Source organism: Colletotrichum costaricense, assembly GCF_030867565.1.
Source record: "Colletotrichum costaricense strain IMI 309622 chromosome Unknown Scaffold_2.1, whole genome shotgun sequence".
Classification (NCBI taxonomy): Eukaryota; Fungi; Ascomycota; class Sordariomycetes; order Glomerellales; family Glomerellaceae; genus Colletotrichum; species Colletotrichum costaricense.
This window is the reverse complement of record NW_026848231.1, coordinates 1,634,694-1,652,229: the sequence shown is the minus strand read 5'-3', so window position 1 is coordinate 1,652,229 and position 17,536 is coordinate 1,634,694. Positions and strand designations below refer to the sequence as shown.

The window sequence follows — 17,536 nt, the reverse complement described above, 5'->3', positions numbered from 1 at the left end:
TTAGCTGGGGAGGTTGTCGAGAGGCGGCATTGGCATCCCGCTCAACCCAGTCTCAATATCGTTCATAATCGTCTCGTCCGCCGCAATGCTGTTCATCACCTCGTCCTGCGTGAAACCTTGCCAGTACGTCGGGTTGATCTGCGACGCCTTCTTGGACCGGTAAATCTCCTGCGCGACGCCCTTGACCTGCCCTGAAGCGTTGCCCGCCGCCTTCCACACCGCCGAGAGCTTGTTGAGTGCGCCAATGTTGAGCCGAATCTGCTGTCGCAGGTCGTCGTCGTCATGGGGGATGAAGAAGAGCGCCCACTTGCTCAAGTGGACGATCGAGGAAAGCGTCACCACGCAGGTGAAGAAGTGCGTGTGCGAGAGGAGAGGGACGCGGTGGGTAATCATTTTGCTGATCTCGGCAGCCGACGCAATCGTGTGGTTCGTGTGCGAGTTGAACAAGTCTCCAGACGGAACCGGTCGGTGCGGTGCGCAGGATGTTACAGACCGTGTTGGCGAGGAGTCCAGCTGAGAGTGGGGTTGGTGAAGCATGATGGATGTCCTACATCACGTCAGTTCAACAATGCTCACATACCACAGACGTTCAAACGTACGCATTGGTCATCATGTTGGCCTGGAAAATCATCTCATCCGACTGCAGCTTCTGGTTCAGGGCGTCCTTCTTGGACAGCGGCAGGTGAAGCCTCCAGTTGGTCAGAAGGGCCTCGATTCGCGAGAGATTCTCATCATCAGGGCCGTATATTGGTGGCACGCGCATGAACTTTCCGAGGTTCCGCCCTGCGAGAATGCGATACGCAAACGAGGAGAATTGCCTGTCGTCCCCGGAAAAGTCTTGGTCTTCCAAGTCCGTCAGGGTCAAGGGCGGCGGAATACTCTAGTTCAGAATCTTAGCCTTTGACCGTCACCCAGGATAGTAAGGAATACTCACTCCAGACAAATACTGGTGCTCCTCACACGGTAGGGCGGCATCGGCGGGGACATCAAACAGGAGGAAGTTGGTCTGGCGGTGTACACCAGCTACCATGCCGTCTACAACGAACAAGTCCCACCACGTCCTGCGCCAGCTCTCCTCCAGCACAGGGATACCGCGCCCATACTGTGTTGCATATTCACGGGTATTCAGTCCAAGTTCGAGAGCGATGCGCTCGGCGTCACCAAGTAGATTTCGGGCCTTTTCCTGCTCACAGCTGCCGTCGAGGCCTACGATTAGGAGGATCAGGGCTTGCACGAAGAAGCCATCCCTCCGAGTCGTTGGATCTTGGACCAGACGCAAGGCCTCATCCAGGAAGCCAGCCCGCGCAGGTCCCACATCGAGGAAGAGAGCTCCAACCCACCGAATGGCAGCCAGGAGAGGCTCCACGTTGGTGTCTCTCATGATACGGAGCAGCCATTCCTTGGGTAAGGCAAATGGGTGCGAGCCATGGAAATGGTGATAAAAGGAGTCGAGACATCGTTCAGCCAAGGTAGGCACGGGGACTTGCGCAGGTACACCGGGCTGAGATTGACCCAGGGCCAGCTGGGTCGAGTTGAAGCCGATGGCAGCACCGAAAGACCGGTAGAGCTGCAGGTTTGAAAAGTTGGGCGTCGCGGCAAAGGTGGTGCTGGGCGTGTCTGGAAGGACGACGCCCGGGGTATTAAATGCCATTCCGTTCTGCATCGTCGTGGGGACTGAAGTGCCGTTTGCGCCAAGTAGCATTGGACAGCTATTGTCGCCGACACCTACGGTGGAAGTGGGGGAAGAAGACCGCGCTCTCTTGTTCGGATTGGCGGTGTTATTCCTCCTCGGGCCCTTGTAGCCGCGCCGAGAAGCGACGTAAACGCACTCGGACTGGGAGCTCAGGCATCGCGAGCACGGGTTCTGGCCGTCGCATTTGAGATGCTTGCTGCGCTGTCACAGAATAAGATTGAGGTCAGTCTTGGCCTCGCTAGGGATGGTACTCTCACGCCAAGGAGGGTGGTGCCCGTCTCGCCGTCACCGTCTCCACCGGAGCCAATGGAGAGCAGTGAGAGACGACGACGGGGGACCTGAGCTGACATGGAGGGGCGACTTACGCATGCGAGACATGCAGCGGGGACCGCTACGACGGGAGGCTGTTGTCCTTGGGATCGAGAATCACTGGTCGCCGAGGAGGATGCGTTTGGCGAGTCGCGGTCGGCTGGTGACTCGGAGTCGGGCACCATTGCCAGAGGGTTCGGGGACCCGTTGCTGTGTGTGCTGTGTGTGCTCCCCGGGGGAGGTGGGACTTCGGGCGACAGCGAGGATTGCATGTCGAAGACTATTCTTCAGGTTTGGTAATTGCGGCCGATTGCCGTGGGCTCCCCGGGATTCGTTATCACTCGATTGTGGAATGCTGTCGATATTCTGTTTCTCTCTCTGTGCCTGTCTCAATCTTTGGCCTCTAGCAAAGCGTGGGAAGTCGATGGGTGGTTGCAGGAGGGAAAGAAGACGCTTGGTCGGCGACAAAGAAGGTGCCAGAGGGCGTATTAGTATCCCGTTGGTAGCGAGGACCAGGAGAGCAGAATGTTTGTGACCTCTGGCCACCCCCAAACCATCGACCGGGAGGCAGCAAGGAAAGAGCTGCGGCGCACGGATACGGTGGGTTGAACCCGTCAAGAGGTGCCTGAACGGTCCTGGAGTCTGGACTGTCTGGGAGCCCTGGACCCCTCCACACAAGCAGGGGGTTGAGGTAGCCAATTGAAAAGCCAATTGGACCAAAGCTTGAGCTGCCCGCGGTGGCTGAGGCGTCGACTTGTGTGCTACGTGCCGTCTTTGTTAGTGTTGGATTGTCGTGGGACGAATGCGGGTAGGGATGAGGTCGTCGTTGGTGGCTTGCACCAAGGTTTCCTTATTCGCGTGTTTGGTGGTTGGTTGGCTGATGTATCCGTAATGGAAGTGTAAGCCTCGCCTTCCAAGGCAATGGAAGTGTCAAATGTTTGTCAAGTGGAGACCAAATTCGGGACCGAAATCAGTTCGGGGAAGCGGGCCCTGGCTTGAGGCCCTGTGGAGGAGAGACAAAAGGCAGGAGTCAAAGACGCAAGGTGCAGGTGCTGATCGTCGCTGCGTGTTTGAGTGTAAGGTATCCCTTTGACGCAATAGAAGAGGCGAATATTGATACCTGGCAAATCCAGAAACCATCCCGGATTCCAAGGTGGTCCGGATCGAGAGTTTGAAAGCCACTTATACAAACCTGAGCAGCTGTGCGCTTTCTTCAACGGCCGGCAATGTCTATGGTGGGCGGTTGTCGGCCACCACGCCGCGACAGGTGGCAGCCACCTCAGTCCGTGCAGCTGTAACTTGTGTAGTGCGGATCTCGGCCTTCCTCACCAAGTGACTATCGGCCATCAACATCGGCTCAGCCCTACAACCCATGGATCAGACGTTATGATCTCCCGGCTTGACCCGCATTATTGACCTTGCCTTGTAAGTTGTCGACTAGCATGTGCAGAAGCGGCAGCGTGAATGAAGTTGGACGTAGATTACCTGGTCACACGACGTGTCTCAAACTGCACCCATTGATGCTGTTGGGAATGCCTGGGGTCGGCAGTACATCGGGTTCTCGCCATCTTCTCTCTATCACCTCATAGTTTTATCGACCTAGATCGCTCGAGCACAACCAAGGGAGCATCGAGATCCGACCATTTCGTACACGGCGGTATACTTTCCAGCTTCCTGGTTGACGCATGACGAATCCTCTCCGGCCGGCCACTCAAATGCTCTCGGCTTCGAGATGAAATGCAAGGGCCGTTTCGGAGCCTTCTGAGATGTGCAACCCAACCCGGAACCCAATTTTTCCCCGCCGGGCCGACAGCTTGACGGACACATACTTCCAATGGGAAGATAGCTTGTGCCGGGGGGTGGGGGTGGCCAGGATGCTCCCGGATCCACGACGCAAATGGTGCACTTATCAACGGTGCAGAAGAAAAGGGAAAATACGGGTGACGAATTTCCTCATTCAACCTGCACAATGCTCTCTTATTTGCTCAACCTCAAGCGGGGCCTAGAGTCCGGTAGCGGCAGTCGGTCAGCCCCGAGAAAGTGGGTCACAACCCCCGGCGGGCCGTCGGGTCTGGCTCAATTCGTCACCCCATGCCAAGGTGAATGGAGTCACATTACACTCGGCAGTCATGAGTCACGATAAAGAAAAGGAGCCTCCGTTTGGTCATTAACAGCGTAATATTCAGCAGCTCAGGATCGTCGCAACTCAGCATACATACTACCTTAGGCTAAGAGGCCTTCTTGCCCACTATTATTGGCATCCCAGGACTGACGACAGTCCCTGGCGGGCGTGTAATCTTCGTCACGACTGCTCCGACATGAGAGTCTGGAACAATCACCTTGATTTCCATCTTCATCGCCTCCAAGATCGCCACCGTCTGCTTCGCCTCAAGGACGTCCCCGACTTCTACCAGAACTTTCCAGACGTTGGCGTTCATGGGCGACTCGATAGCCACAGCATCTGCTGATGCATCGTCCCCGCCCCCTTCACTCTGTTCTAACAGAGCCGCATCCTTGGCGGCAGTCCATTCACCGAAGAGCCGCTGTTCGAGCTCTCCCATTTCCTTGGCAGCGGCGTCCTGACGCTGCCGCCATTCTTGATGTGCGGGATCGCGGGCTGCGGCGTCAAACTTGGCAATGTACTCGTCCATGCTGATGGTCTCATCGGAAATGTTGAACACATATCTACCGGCCTCAAAGTCTCGTTCTACTTGATCAAATTCTTCCTTGGAGACCTCGTGGAATCTAACGATATCGAAATTGTTGAACAACCAAGGTCGCGTCGGGGAAAAGCCGGCTCGAGTACCCATCATATCCCACGTACCCAACGTGCGGCCCATGAGTTGGTAGCCGCCCGGTGAGGCCACGGGATAAACGACAAGCAGAGACCCACCGAGTGCGACTGAGCCGCTCGGAGTGTACGCGCGGTTAGGGTTGTATTTCTGCCCCGTGAACACGTACTTGGGGTCGAGCGGAAACATGACAGGGGTTCCGAGGAAGAAGCCGACTGCAACTGTGAGCCAGGGTGTCTTGAGCAGTGAGTCAAATACATCGCGGCGAGTCTCCAATGCGTTATTCTTCCGCAGATACTCGACGTTGTCTGGTAGGTAGGCAGCAGTGGGCCGAACGCTCTCCATATATCTTTCCGTCGCTTCTGTGATGGTGGGGTGGTCAACATAAAGCGGCAGGTTGACTTCGCGAACGGGCACTTTGATGCCAACAATCTCTTCGATACTCTCGTCTTGCTCAATCAGGCTTTGCAACAGCTCGGATTGGGAGACCTGGAGCGGGTCGTAGTGCACTGTGAGCGTAGCGAGGTTCGGCTCACAACGCACGCTCGCAAGGTTGCGCGCCGCAAGCTTTCCCTCGAGAATATGAACGCAGACCGTGTTGCGCAGATCCGCAACTTGTTCACCATATTCTACTATGATGGAAGTGTCGCCACCTTGCCTGTAAGTGACGCGAGGATGATCTCCATTCGGTTCGACCAGGTGCAATATTGAACTTGTGGTCCGTGAGCCGAACTCCAACTTGAGTGGCACAATTTCTGTATCATTACCATCCACCAGAGCACCCAAAGACCTCAAGTAGGCCTCGTTTGTGTGTTTGATCTTCATGGCATCCTCAAAGGAAACCAGTCGCAACTGAACGCTGTCGCCCGACTTCAGCTGACCAACTTTCCACATCTCGGCTGAGCAGATGGTGACCGCGCAAGCAAACCCACCGAGATCCGGGCGGTCGCGGGAAAAGATGATGGGAAACTCCCCGGTCCAGTTGACACCGCCGTTGGGATACCCGTAGTCGAAGACGTTTGATGGATGAGATCCGCCTCCCCCGCCGGTGGTGCGTGCCCACTTTAGTCGTGGGCCCTCTAGTCGAATGCCACTGCGACTACTATTGTGGCTTACGGTCCATTTGGAGTTGGTGATTGTTGCCATACCCTCGGGGGTCAATATGTCTTCCGAGCCATACGGACCATTAAGGCAGAATATCTCCGAGTGCCCGTAATCAGGGATTGCCTTCTGTGGTAACGAAAAGGGAGTGGCTGCCGCTGCCCAACTTGCTGTTTCAGCGGCAAGGGCGAGAATATCGTTGATCTGCAGCTTACGGCCCTGAAGACCGCCGAACGCGAGCTCTGGCGCCGTTGATTTGGAGCCGAGATAAAGAGGGATGTCTGGGAAGCCTCCTTTGACTGCGAGGTAGGTCCGAAGGCCGTCACCTGTGACGTTGCCAATCTTGAGCGTCTGCCCCTGTTGCACGAGTATTCGGGACCACATTGGCTGGTGCCTGTCGTCAACACTGACGGGAACTTGGGCACCACACACGGCCACCACGGCCGATTCATGGAAAAGGAGTTCCGGGCCAGACATTGCTATTTCGAGGACCTCGACTTGAGCGTCGTTACCAACGAGAATGTTTGCTGTCCGACTGCTCAAATCATCCATTGGTCCGCCGGGAGGCACGCCGTGTCCGATCGTTGGCCTCCCAGGGTAATCCTGAACCGTAGTGAATACACCAGGGTTGAGTACTTGTACGGCGCACACCTTTGCCTTGAAAATGGGTAGGAAAGAGGTGAGCGTATCACCCTTGGTGAACTCATTAGAACGTAGCACCTGCAAAAGGTACTGCAAGTTCGTCTGTGTACCTTGCAAAACAGTTTGGTCAAGAGCGGCGAGCATCATCTTCTGCGCCTCAGCTCGACCGTCATTGCTGTGCACCATGACTTTTGCGACCAAAGGGTCGTAGAGGGGTGTGATTTGCTGGCCGCTCTTTACCCATGTATCCACCCGGATACCATCGCCCTTGGGCCAGCTGACACGCTGTAGAAGGCCCGGGCTAGGAGCAAAGTCGAGCAAGGGCACTTCAGCATATACTCGGACCTCAATGGCCGCACCGTTCGGCTGTGCTTGTGGGATGCTTCGTAGCTCGTCCAAGGGGATGCCGAGCTGGCCGCCGTGCTCGTAGTCGGCTTGCTGCAGCATCAAGTGAACCAGATCAACCCCATAGCACATTTCTGTGATGCCGTGTTCGACCTGGAGACGCGTGTTCATCTCGAGGAAAAAGAAATCGGCCGTTTCATCGTCGACCAAGAATTCGACAGTGCCGGCACTCTTGTACTTGAGTTGTGAGGCGTAGTCGACTGCCGCCTGGAGCATCTTCTCACGGAGACCTGGCGTTCGCGCAACGAATGGACTGGGGCACTCTTCAACCACTTTCTGGTGACGTCGTTGGAGAGAACATTCCCTCTCCCCGAACGCAACAACTTGCTCGCCGTTTCCAAAGACTTGCACCTCTACGTGTCGGGACCGAGGATAATACTTTTCCAGAAAGACGCCGCTGTTCTTGAATAGAGCGCCCGCACGACTCTCGACTGTGACGAATGCTTTTGGGATATCATCGTCGTCGTAGCATATCTGCAGGCCCATACCGCCGCCTCCTCCAGTGGCTTTGAGCATGACCGGGAAACCCAGCTTCTTGGCCCCTTCTATGGCCTCGGGGGTTGATGGAATTAACGAAGTACCGGGGATGACGGGGACTTTTACGGCCTCAGCAATGGCTCTCGCCTCATGCTTCAGACCCATGGCCTTGATGGAAGCGGATGAAGGACCCATGAAGATCTTGCCTGCAGTCGTGACGGCATCGGCAAAGTCGGCGTTCTCGCTGAGGAAGCCATATCCGGGGAACACAGCGTCGGCGCCGCAGCTTTTGCAGATTTCTAGAATGGCGTCTCTGATGTGATTGTGAGAAGCATGATGCTACGGCCAACTCGGTGTCACTCACCCATCTGTGTAGGTGTCGTTACCCCGCAGTGCGATCGCCTCGTCAGCTAACAACGCATGTAGTGATGTTGTGTCGGCGGCCGTATAGATGGCAATACTGTGGACATCTAGCTCACGGCAGGCCTTGATGCAGCGAACGGCAATCTCGCCACGATTGGCCACCAGGACCTTCTTAATGCTACGAAGTGGCCTGGAATGCATAGCTTCGTTGAGGCTTTGAACAAGTCAGCGACAATTTGGACGCGGTTAGAGGGCACATGGAGGGTTAGACCGTACGAAGTTGGGTTCGTGACCCCCAGTATATCAATCAGCCCATTCCGTTCGTCCGCATATTAGTGATTCGAAGGCAAGACGCGCCCACACCAGGCCGGTGGCTACCCTGAATGCCTCTCATGTCGTTACCCCAACAGCTAGAGTCCCAGGAGAGGGGAACGCATCCAGTAGCATTGCCGGAGTACCGGGTCGAGATAAGGGATCATCGGCGAAGCGCATGAAGGTTTGTCGGGTGGAGGTCCCGGTAGGCTGTGGTAGGTTTATGGTAAGATGATTGACCTCTTTGCTCAGTTGACGTCGTTGGCCTGTACCTCAAAGGGTGTGTGTGGATGGCAGATGCAGTAACGACCCCGCATCGTACCAATTGATGGGGTCACAATGGGCACCCCTACTATCAAGAACACCTGTCGGCGGAGTTTAGTGATAAGGACCGCCTGATCCAGCATACCCCAAGACGGACCTTTGGAGTAATGGACCCCAAACGTCTACCCCAACAGTAGAGTATCATCCACCTCTCACTTCGATCGTTGAAGCGCTCTTACTAGACGACATTGAGGCAGCAAAGACAAGATGCCTCCATCACGCTTACTCCATCCTCTCTCGTTACGTCAGACTGTCTTTCGACAGTCAAACCTCCCCGGACATCGCCCGTTATCCCAACACTTCAAAATGGCTTCAGGACTGGCGCGCAAATACGAGATCAACGCCGACATGGGTGAAGGCTTCGGCCGCTGGAAGATGGGCCCGGACGAGGAACTGATGCCGTACATCGACGCCGCCAATATTGCGTGCGGATACCATGCCGGCGACCCTTCTATCATGCTCAAGACAGTTCGCCTGTGCAAGAAGCACGGCGTCAAGGCCGGAGCGCACCCGGGACTGCAAGATATGTTCGGCTTCGGTCGCAGAAAGATCGAGATTGACCCCAAAGACATGTATGCCATGGTGCTGTACCAGGTCGGCGCCCTCAAAGCCATACTCAATTCGGAAGGCGTCGAGTTATCCCATATCAAGCCTCACGGGGAGCTCTTCTTCTACATGCAAAGAGACGAGACCATCATGAGAGCTGTTTTGGAAGCTTGCGCCACGTTTGGGGACAACATCCCAGTCTACGCATCGCAAAACGCGACACAAGAAGCTATGTGCAAGGAGCTGGGCATCCCGTTCCAAGGGGAGGTCTACGTCGACATTGATTACTCTCCAGAGGGCAAGCTCATACCGGTGGCACAGTCCAAGGTGGCTACACCAGAATTATGCTACGAGAGGGCTTTGTCTGCATCACTGAAGGACGAAGGCAAGGATAACAGTGGCGGTATCTTTAGCTTTGGCTTTGAGGGAAAGCCATTCAGCATCTGCGTGCATTCTGATCATCCCACGGTGCTTCAGAATGTTACGGGTGTACGCAAGGCAGTCGACGAGGCGAACAAGCAGAGGTTCCCTAATTTTTCGAAATAGTCGTTTCTCAATATGACCCTAACAATGCCTCGAAGAAAGCATGTCAAGAAGATTCCGATGTTGGTATGAAGGTAACCTGAAGAATGTCTGCAGGCGTCTAAGAGCTGGAAGCGCAGAGTAGTGGCGGGCATTCAGCCGGCAGCTGACATATCCATGGCAGCGGAGATGACTTGTCTTCAAAGTTCAGCCAATTTCAACTCTGAAGCCACAAAGTGAACACAGCTCTTTTGAAACTACGGAAACGGCGACGTCGGGACCAGTAAAATGGCCCTTGCTGATCTCTTGGAAAGTCTCAACGAGACTATGATGGATCATGTCTACAAAGTGCGCGCCTGAGCTGTCTGGCTTGTCGACGGCGGAGCGCCAACCCCTTGGTACTGGAAATTCGGATCCTCAGACACACGCCTCGATGAGAAGGCCACTCGCCAGAACGGCTCTAGGTCATGCCGCATGAACCAGCAGCAAAACATGGCAGCGTGCTATCCCTAAATCTAAATCCACCGAGGACAGAGAACCGGCGTCGTCTAGAGTGCTATGGGTTGGATACGAGGCACAAGTATCCAGTGCGACGTCGGAATGATTGTCGTATCGGATACGAAAAATCATCGGAGCCGCTGAGGGAAGCGCTGTGCAAGCAAACGATGTCCATACGGAGGCCCGCAAACTTGGCGATGCCCATTGAAATGATTTAAGGGGTCACATAGGAGATACTCGGCTTGGCGATGCTGCTCTCTGGATGCTTAAAAATGGCATCTTCACCGCAAAGATGCTTCCCGCCCTGGACACTATATGGCATTCACCCACACTCTTTACTTCCATTAACTCTTCTGCTCCTTTCAACGGCAAGGTCCTAGCCCAATGCCCAAAGTCTTCCAGTAGAACACAGATTGAGAGACGTCGTCGAACCACTCGATGCATCTACAAGCTTCGCTTACAGCCTTCGTCGCACTGACCTTACTTGTCTGTTCAGCGATCGCGGCAAACCCCACAACTCCACACGAATCTCCTCATGGTTCTAATGGCTTTGCTCTGGTCTCTCCAGCTTGCATAGATCCTCTCTACAGCAAGCCGGTGATTGACAGCGAGACCGACGAGATCTCCCCAGGTCCCCATCACCACGTTGCGGGGCACTTTTCTAACACGTCCACTCGCTTCAACTTCTACTTTCCGCCAAAAGATGCCTGGGGCGGTCGTTTCTTCCAACTCGCCTACCCTACGCAGTCCGCGAATGCCACTGAGGAAACCATTGGGTTCGGGCTAGACAGCAAGGCCTACACGGTCCAAGTCACGGGGTCAAACGGGTTCCGTGCCGAAGCAGCAGCAGCAAGGTATTCCCGGATTGTTGCGGCGCGATATTATCGTCTCACAAGCACTCAGCATATCTATGGCTACGTTTACGGCGGCAGCGGTGGCTCTAACCAGGTTATTGGGGGTATTGAGAATACAGTCGGCGTCTGGGACGGCGCTGTGGCGATGGTCCAAGCCGTGCCGATTTCCGCCCCCAACAGCCCATCGATCAGGGCAATGGCGGGTTTAGTTCTACGGAACAGGAAGACCGAGATTCAGGATTCCCTTAAGCCCGGGGGTAGTGGAAATCCTCTCTCAATACCATCAATGACGGAGCTCGAGCGAAGCATGCTGATTGAAGCCACAAAGCTTGGTGTCCCCATCCGTGCCTGGGAACAGTATGATGAGGTCGCTGACAGTTCACATCTGAACATCCTGCGGAATACCATTATCCAGCCTTCGGACCCTACATACGTCGAAGATTTCTGGTCCAAGCCGGGCTACCTCGGAACGGCGGATAGTGCGCTCGGAATCGCCATGAGAGAGGCCGTAGTTGACTTCAATGCGACGGTAGAGGATGTTCAGCTTGACAACGATGGGAAGCTGGTCAGCATAAGACTCGACACAGTCCCGGAAGCTGTTGCTGACGTATACGGGTACGACCTGGGTTTGCTTGGAGCCGACGACTTCAAATTAAGAACCATCAGCGGCACGTTGTCTACGGCCAACTACACCATGTTGTTCACCGACTACACTGCCGACGCCAACGATGCCACTCTTACAAAGTTTATTGCAAAGGGAGTCAAAGTCCACATCGACAACAAGTCCTCTGTTGCAATGCACTCCTATTACAGACACCAAATCCCGGAACGAGTAGGATTCTACGGATTCGACCAGTTCCGGACCGTCAATGGCACGAACTACCCCCAACGGACCCCTGACACGTCCAAGTCCCTCGCCAGATCCGTCTCTGGCGGTAATCACACTGGCACCATCGGATGCAAACTCATCGTCGTTCAGAACCTGCTGGACAGCGACGCGTTTCCGTGGCATGCCGACTGGTATCGTTCGCAAGTTAAGCGGCAACTGGGAGATCGCTTCGAGGATAATTATCGCCTTTGGTACAACGACAATGCGGAGCACTTTTACGAGAAAAGGCCTCCACACCGTCTTGCACTCATTGTGCCGTACAACGGCATCTACCAACAAGCTCTCCGAGACGTGGCAGCTTGGGTGGAGGATAGAGTGCCTGCGCCAGATACCACGTCGTATACTATTTCGGCCGACGACAACTCGGTCCAGGTGCCACCTACAGCGACCGAACGGCGAGGAATCCAACCGGTTGTTGAGCTTCTTGCGAATGGAAGATGCAGCTGTACGGTGAAAGCCGGCCAGTCGGTGACGTTACGAGCGACTGTCGAAACACCCTCCGGGACTGGCAAGGTTGTCAATGTCGAGTGGGATCTGACTTCGGAGGGCACCTTTACTGATGTAGGGCCCGCATTCACGCCTAACCAGACTGTGACGATTGAGCACACGGTTGTCTACAACACGACGGGGAACTTTATCGCTATTGCGAGGGCGACGTCTCATCGTCAGGGAGACCAGGGTGCCGTTTATGCGAGAGTGATGAATTTGGCTCGTGTGAATGTTATTGTAGTATAGTCTTGGTTTCGTCTCAAAGTGCCTGGTCAAATCAAGCTGTTAGCCAAATGCTCACAAAATTCCGGCTTGAAGGTGCCGTGAAAATATGAAGAGTTCGTTTCCTAGAGAATGAGGTGAATCATGATCTTTTCGGAAGTCAAGCCAAGGACCCAGGAAAGTGCATGACGGCGGAAGTATTCTTCCAGGCAAACGCAGTAAGGTGATAGAGACGGGAAGGAACCTAGTCACTCTGGTTAGATATGCCTGCCTGACTGCCTCAAATCGCGTACAAAATTCGGAAAGACAGGCCGATTCGGCCCACGCTCCTGCTTCCCCTACGATAATCATCCGCCTGCCCTCAGAATCTTTCACACAACCTTACATCTCCTCACTTCTGCAACTGCACACCAGCACACCAGCACACGCGCACACGCGCACACGCATACCCACATCCACACATCCTCTCAGAAGAAGTCATGGACTCCCAAGGCAGCCAAGCGACGAAGAAGCGGAGACTGGGTGATGGAAACGAAGATAGTCAAGCCAGTAAGGACGACGGCAGTTCACTCGGCGTGTCTTGGCGTGGTTTCCGTCCTCGGACCATCGAGTTCGACCATCAAGCCTCCTGCAGTGAGTTTGAATCTCGCTTCGCACTCGAGATCTGGGCGACGGATGCACAGGGTGTTGAGCGTCAAATTGGAAAAATCTGGGATGAAATCAACTACGCTGGAGCCGGGAAAGTCAAGGTCATCGCAAAGAGCGCAATGAGCACACTGAGCGCACTGAGCGCAATGAGCGCAACGAGCATCGACACCCCGCGGTTGGCCTCCGACGATTACATAAAGGCATTCGAACGCCATATGAAATCACAGCAGACTATTCAAGAGAAAGCTCGTCAGGAGGAGAAGGCTCGCAAGGAGGAGAAGGCTCGCAAAGAGGAGAAAGCTCGCAAGGAGGAGCAGGCTCGCAAGGAGGAGAAGGCTCGCAAGCAGAAGAAGGAGGCTCTCCGAGAGAAAACACTTGCCCTTGAGGCTCTTCAAGCGAGAAGGAGAGCCCTCCAAGAGAGTGAGAGAACTCTCCAGTATGAGGAAGAGGCTCTCCAAGAGAAGATTCAGTCTCTCCAAGAGAAGCAGACTGTTCAGGAGGGCAACAGGACTCTTTAGGCGAGGTGGCCACCTCGAATACCTGGAATAGGAAGAGCAATCTTGCCAGGTACAGAAGACTCACTAGCATGCAGAATAGAACAATGCTCTATCTGGTTTACCTGAGAGCCCCTCCCCACGCAGCCCATTTCCATCAGGAAGCATCCCTCCCACGTTCAATTAAACCTACTGACAACCCTCCGAACACAGGCCCATCTATTGAGATTCACTACATTATAAGGTGACGGGACTGTGATACGGGGTCAACACGAGTCAACTCCTCCTGCTACCACGGGAATCGAGAACAATTATGTCAAATGCAACACGCTTTTACAGAATCATTTGTGGCGTGATGTGACGAGACTGAGCATGTCTTGATGCTGACAAGGTCCAAGTACTCCGTTATGCACAGCCGTTGGGAAATAAGCTCAAGAGGAACGGGCCGATCCGATGAACATCAGTGCAGTCAACGTTGCGCTGACTTGCGTCCCTCGCAAAAGCTAATTACTTAGCGCTGCGTGCCTATTTACATGCAACGCACACTTTCCGTCAACCTGAGTTGTCTTCCTCTGTCCAGCCCAGAGCAGGGAGTCCAGGCCCTCATGTCCTTCCATCGAGTGAGATGCCCAGAGAGAAGGTACTCACCTCCATGGGCCGGTCTAGGTGCTCAGCTTTCCGTCGAGTTCCTTCCAATTTGGGAAAAGGCAAGTATCTGTTATACTGGATGGATCATTTCGCTTCCACACGTTAGATAGGCACCTTGCTCCAAATCCCTGGCTTACCATGTCACTCCATTAACGTGCCTCAATTAGTACATCCCAGAACACCAGAACACCAGAACGCCAGACCGCCAGACTATCGAAACACGACGAAAAAATGGCGACGCCGAGCCTTGAAATACCGGCTGAATGGAAGAACGAGATCGACAAGCTCTCGAGATGGTATGGGGGCGATGAAAGATATTCGGTCGCTCACGTGCAATCACCTCCCTCGACCGACGACGGTAGTTGGTTGGCCTTGGTCTTGCATATCATAGGCATGAGGGCGAGCGGAGATAATGGTATCTTGTCCAGGTACCTCGTCGGTTCGCTCCAAAAAGAAGAGGTGTCAAAAAGCGAATGGGACAGCGCTGGATATTCCGTGGGAATGAGACCCGTGGTATCAAGATACGGTGGTATCGGATTCGTCTCGGACTTTAATTGCAGATACAAGCTGATCATCATTGACGCCGATCACTCCAAGAGCGTCGACTATGCGATCTCGTTAGTCAAGTTAAGCATTCTCGCGAAGACCGAACAGACGACTATTTTGCGCTTCGTCTGGTTGTCATCTGCCCCCGTTGACAAAGATTTAGGCAGGATGCTCGCCGTTGCAACCAACAGATCAGAGACTCCCGTCACAGCTTTTCGATTGACACAGCGGAGCAATTCGTCAAATTTGTCAAATTTGAGATGGATTCAATACAAAGCGAGCGACGGGGAATACCCAGACGCTGTGATGGAAGCTATTGCTCCAGCGTATGCGATGGTTCAGGACCCGGGGCCGTCGGAATACAAGATAACGAGAACGATAGCCTTCTGGGACGGAGACTCCGAGTGGAAGCGGCATCATCTGAGACGAACGCTTCTAGCGGCCGCTCGGAAGTACTTCACTGACGAGAAAGATACCAGATCAATCTATATCACCCCCGGTTTGATGGGAAGATCGTTGAATGATGCCAAGAACTCGTACCATTTGATTATTCTCAATAGCGAGATAAAGGAGGTATTCGACACAGAGACATCGCATGTGGTTCAGAAATGGGTGGCGATGTCGAGGGCCAAGATGCTGACTCAAATAACTTGCGCCTTGGACAAGGATGTTGAGCAGGCGGATAGAACCATCCACGCCCAAGTGGCACTACAGGACATCCTCGACGCGGAACCTAAAAGGGAATTCGAAGATATTCACCTTCCGGTATTCATCATCTATGTGATGGATGAATGTCCTGAAATTACTATCGATCGTCTTCGTGTTTGCTTCGTTATCAAGGAGCCGGCATTCGCTGAGGCTATCCGTCGGCTTTATATGTTGGGGCTCATCTACTACGGCATGGATGGAGTCAGTGTACATCTCAACATTTCCCAGGCCCGGAGGACTCTTGACTTCTTATCAACCACGGGAAACGACTTGTCAGTAGCCTGCTTTCTGAGCTGCATAACAAAGGACACGCCCGCCACGGCCCGGTCCGCGATGATCGACATTGCGGCTATCGTGCTCACGTGCCACGCTTTAAATCCCTTCTTCGTCATTTCACCCGATCACTTTGCTGACGAAGATTCCATAAACGGGCTATTGCAGCGGCATTGCATAGACGTGCCAAGCGATGTTATCAAGAGTGGCGCCATGTGGTTGGCTTTGGCTATCTTCCGCCAATACGAAGAGGAGTGGCATACTGACAAGGGTTTTATCAAATTTGAGGATGGGACGCTGACTCTTTCATCCAATACATGCCGCAAAATCAGTTCCCGTGCAAGAAGGATCGACCATCGTGTGAACAACTTGATCCCGGAGGCTCAGGACAACGCATCAGAAGCGATGCTCAGAATTTCTCATGAAGACGTGGGAGAAATTCAAAGGTGCATGGTTCGTGCTTGGGCACACAACGTCCTTCTCCCCGACGGCAGAGGTGGCCTGGACAGCATCTTTTCTGGGACCTCGATCAAGCTAGATCCCGACCAAGGTTTGCGACTTCCTCAGGACGCGCCACTACACGTACTCAGCTTTGGATTCGCTTTGTATGAAACGGAGTACTATGCATGGCTTCCGACGGTCATACCGGAACAGATTCTGTTCGATACTGTTGGCGAAATGGGCTGTGACCTGGTGGACTTTGCTACGGTATATTTTGAGGAGGACGATGAAGATTATTAGAAAGGCTGGTCGGAAGACGAATCGGATCAAGGTGACGAAGCATAGGTGGGTAGTCAAGACCTTCCTGAAACGACATTCTCTATTGAATCGTTCGCCCACGTAGAGCCTGCGCATGTTTCGCTGTAAGACGAGAGAGTTGAGGGCATCACTTTTAGGTTAATAGACTCTTTCTTACCTAAAGCTTCTCAAGTGAATTATGTCTTGATCCCTCCCGGGTCACTGCGTGATATGTCAATCGTAGATGAATAGAGCTGGCAGTTTAACAAGGCGGTAAGTAGTCGTAAAAGAACCTTCAACTCGTCGAAGATCAAGTACTTCAAGCACATTATCAGGTCAAATGGAACCAGTCGGCTTTATGAATAGTCGTATCTTGTGTACGTCATTCAGAGAAGAGAGTTGGGAGGAGCTCCCAAAAATCAACTGGTACTGTGTGTATCTACCTAGGATCCTTGAGAACGAGATACAAGCCTTGTGGCATGCCCAGAATGCAATCAAACTCCTGAAACCTTTTCGTTTGTTCAAAATTTTGCGTTGTATTTCTTGCTACATTCACCCACATCTCTCTGATGAAATCTCCTACTTTCCTCGTCTCTTAGAACATATCCGTCCCTTTCAAGTCTCCATATTATCGGCAGACTTTTGAAGTCTTTGCACACAACTTGAGCCTTGCGTTTTGATTTACTTTCAAGGGTATGATCTCACCTATTTAGACTTCACAGGCGTGGACTTGGTAGCCTTCTTCTGTCTCTCAAGAGCCATGGCAGCTTTATAGATGCAACAGTTCTTCTTATGAATCTCGATGTCGATCCCACTCTTCATGACGATGTTGCAGTGTTCGACCAAGTCCCCTTCACCATGCTTCTGCATGTGCGTACGATGGGTATCGGTGTCTGACTTCTGATCCCAGTAGCAGCCGGATTGAGAGCAACACTTGATCGGAGGCTGCTGGATGGTAGACATCTTCGCTTCGTGGTGCCAAGAAATTTGGTATTGAGAGAAAAGGGACTCGGCAGTGCGCGATCAGGGGTCGGGAGAAGAAA

General features: G+C 53.5%; 5 protein-coding genes across 5 annotated transcripts; 2 read left to right on the top strand and 3 right to left on the bottom strand.

Moving 5' to 3' along the window:
* On the bottom strand, nt 1-2,274 carry CCOS01_02184 (uncharacterized protein; the record flags this gene model as incomplete). Its single annotated transcript, XM_060450376.1, has 4 exons — nt 1-547; nt 600-880; nt 935-1,894; nt 2,059-2,274. The coding sequence occupies 4 exons, from the start codon at nt 2,272-2,274 to the stop codon at nt 1-3; spliced, it is 2,004 nt and encodes a 667-aa protein (XP_060319026.1).
* Nucleotides 2,275-4,230: 1,956 nt separating this feature from the next.
* CCOS01_02183 (urea carboxylase) lies at nt 4,231-7,983 on the bottom strand (the record flags this gene model as incomplete). The annotated part of the gene is made up of 2 exons (XM_060450375.1): nt 4,231-7,732; nt 7,784-7,983. 2 exons carry the CDS (start codon nt 7,981-7,983, stop codon nt 4,231-4,233), a joined length of 3,702 nt encoding a protein of 1,233 aa, XP_060319025.1.
* A 741-nt stretch (nt 7,984-8,724) lies between these two features.
* CCOS01_02182 (LamB/YcsF family protein) lies at nt 8,725-13,604 on the top strand (the record flags this gene model as incomplete). The annotated part of the gene is made up of 4 exons (XM_060450374.1): nt 8,725-9,453; nt 9,546-9,573; nt 10,481-12,406; nt 12,853-13,604. 4 exons carry the CDS (start codon nt 8,725-8,727, stop codon nt 13,602-13,604), a joined length of 3,435 nt encoding a protein of 1,144 aa, XP_060319024.1.
* Nucleotides 13,605-14,459: 855 nt separating this feature from the next.
* CCOS01_02181 (uncharacterized protein) lies at nt 14,460-16,496 on the top strand (the record flags this gene model as incomplete). The annotated part of the gene is made up of 1 exon (XM_060450373.1): nt 14,460-16,496. The coding sequence occupies one exon, from the start codon at nt 14,460-14,462 to the stop codon at nt 16,494-16,496; it is 2,037 nt and encodes a 678-aa protein (XP_060319023.1).
* A 702-nt stretch (nt 16,497-17,198) lies between these two features.
* CCOS01_02180 (uncharacterized protein) lies at nt 17,199-17,456 on the bottom strand (the record flags this gene model as incomplete). Its single annotated transcript, XM_060450372.1, has 1 exon — nt 17,199-17,456. The coding sequence occupies one exon, from the start codon at nt 17,454-17,456 to the stop codon at nt 17,199-17,201; it is 258 nt and encodes an 85-aa protein (XP_060319022.1).
* Between the last annotated feature and the right edge of the window lie 80 nt (nt 17,457-17,536).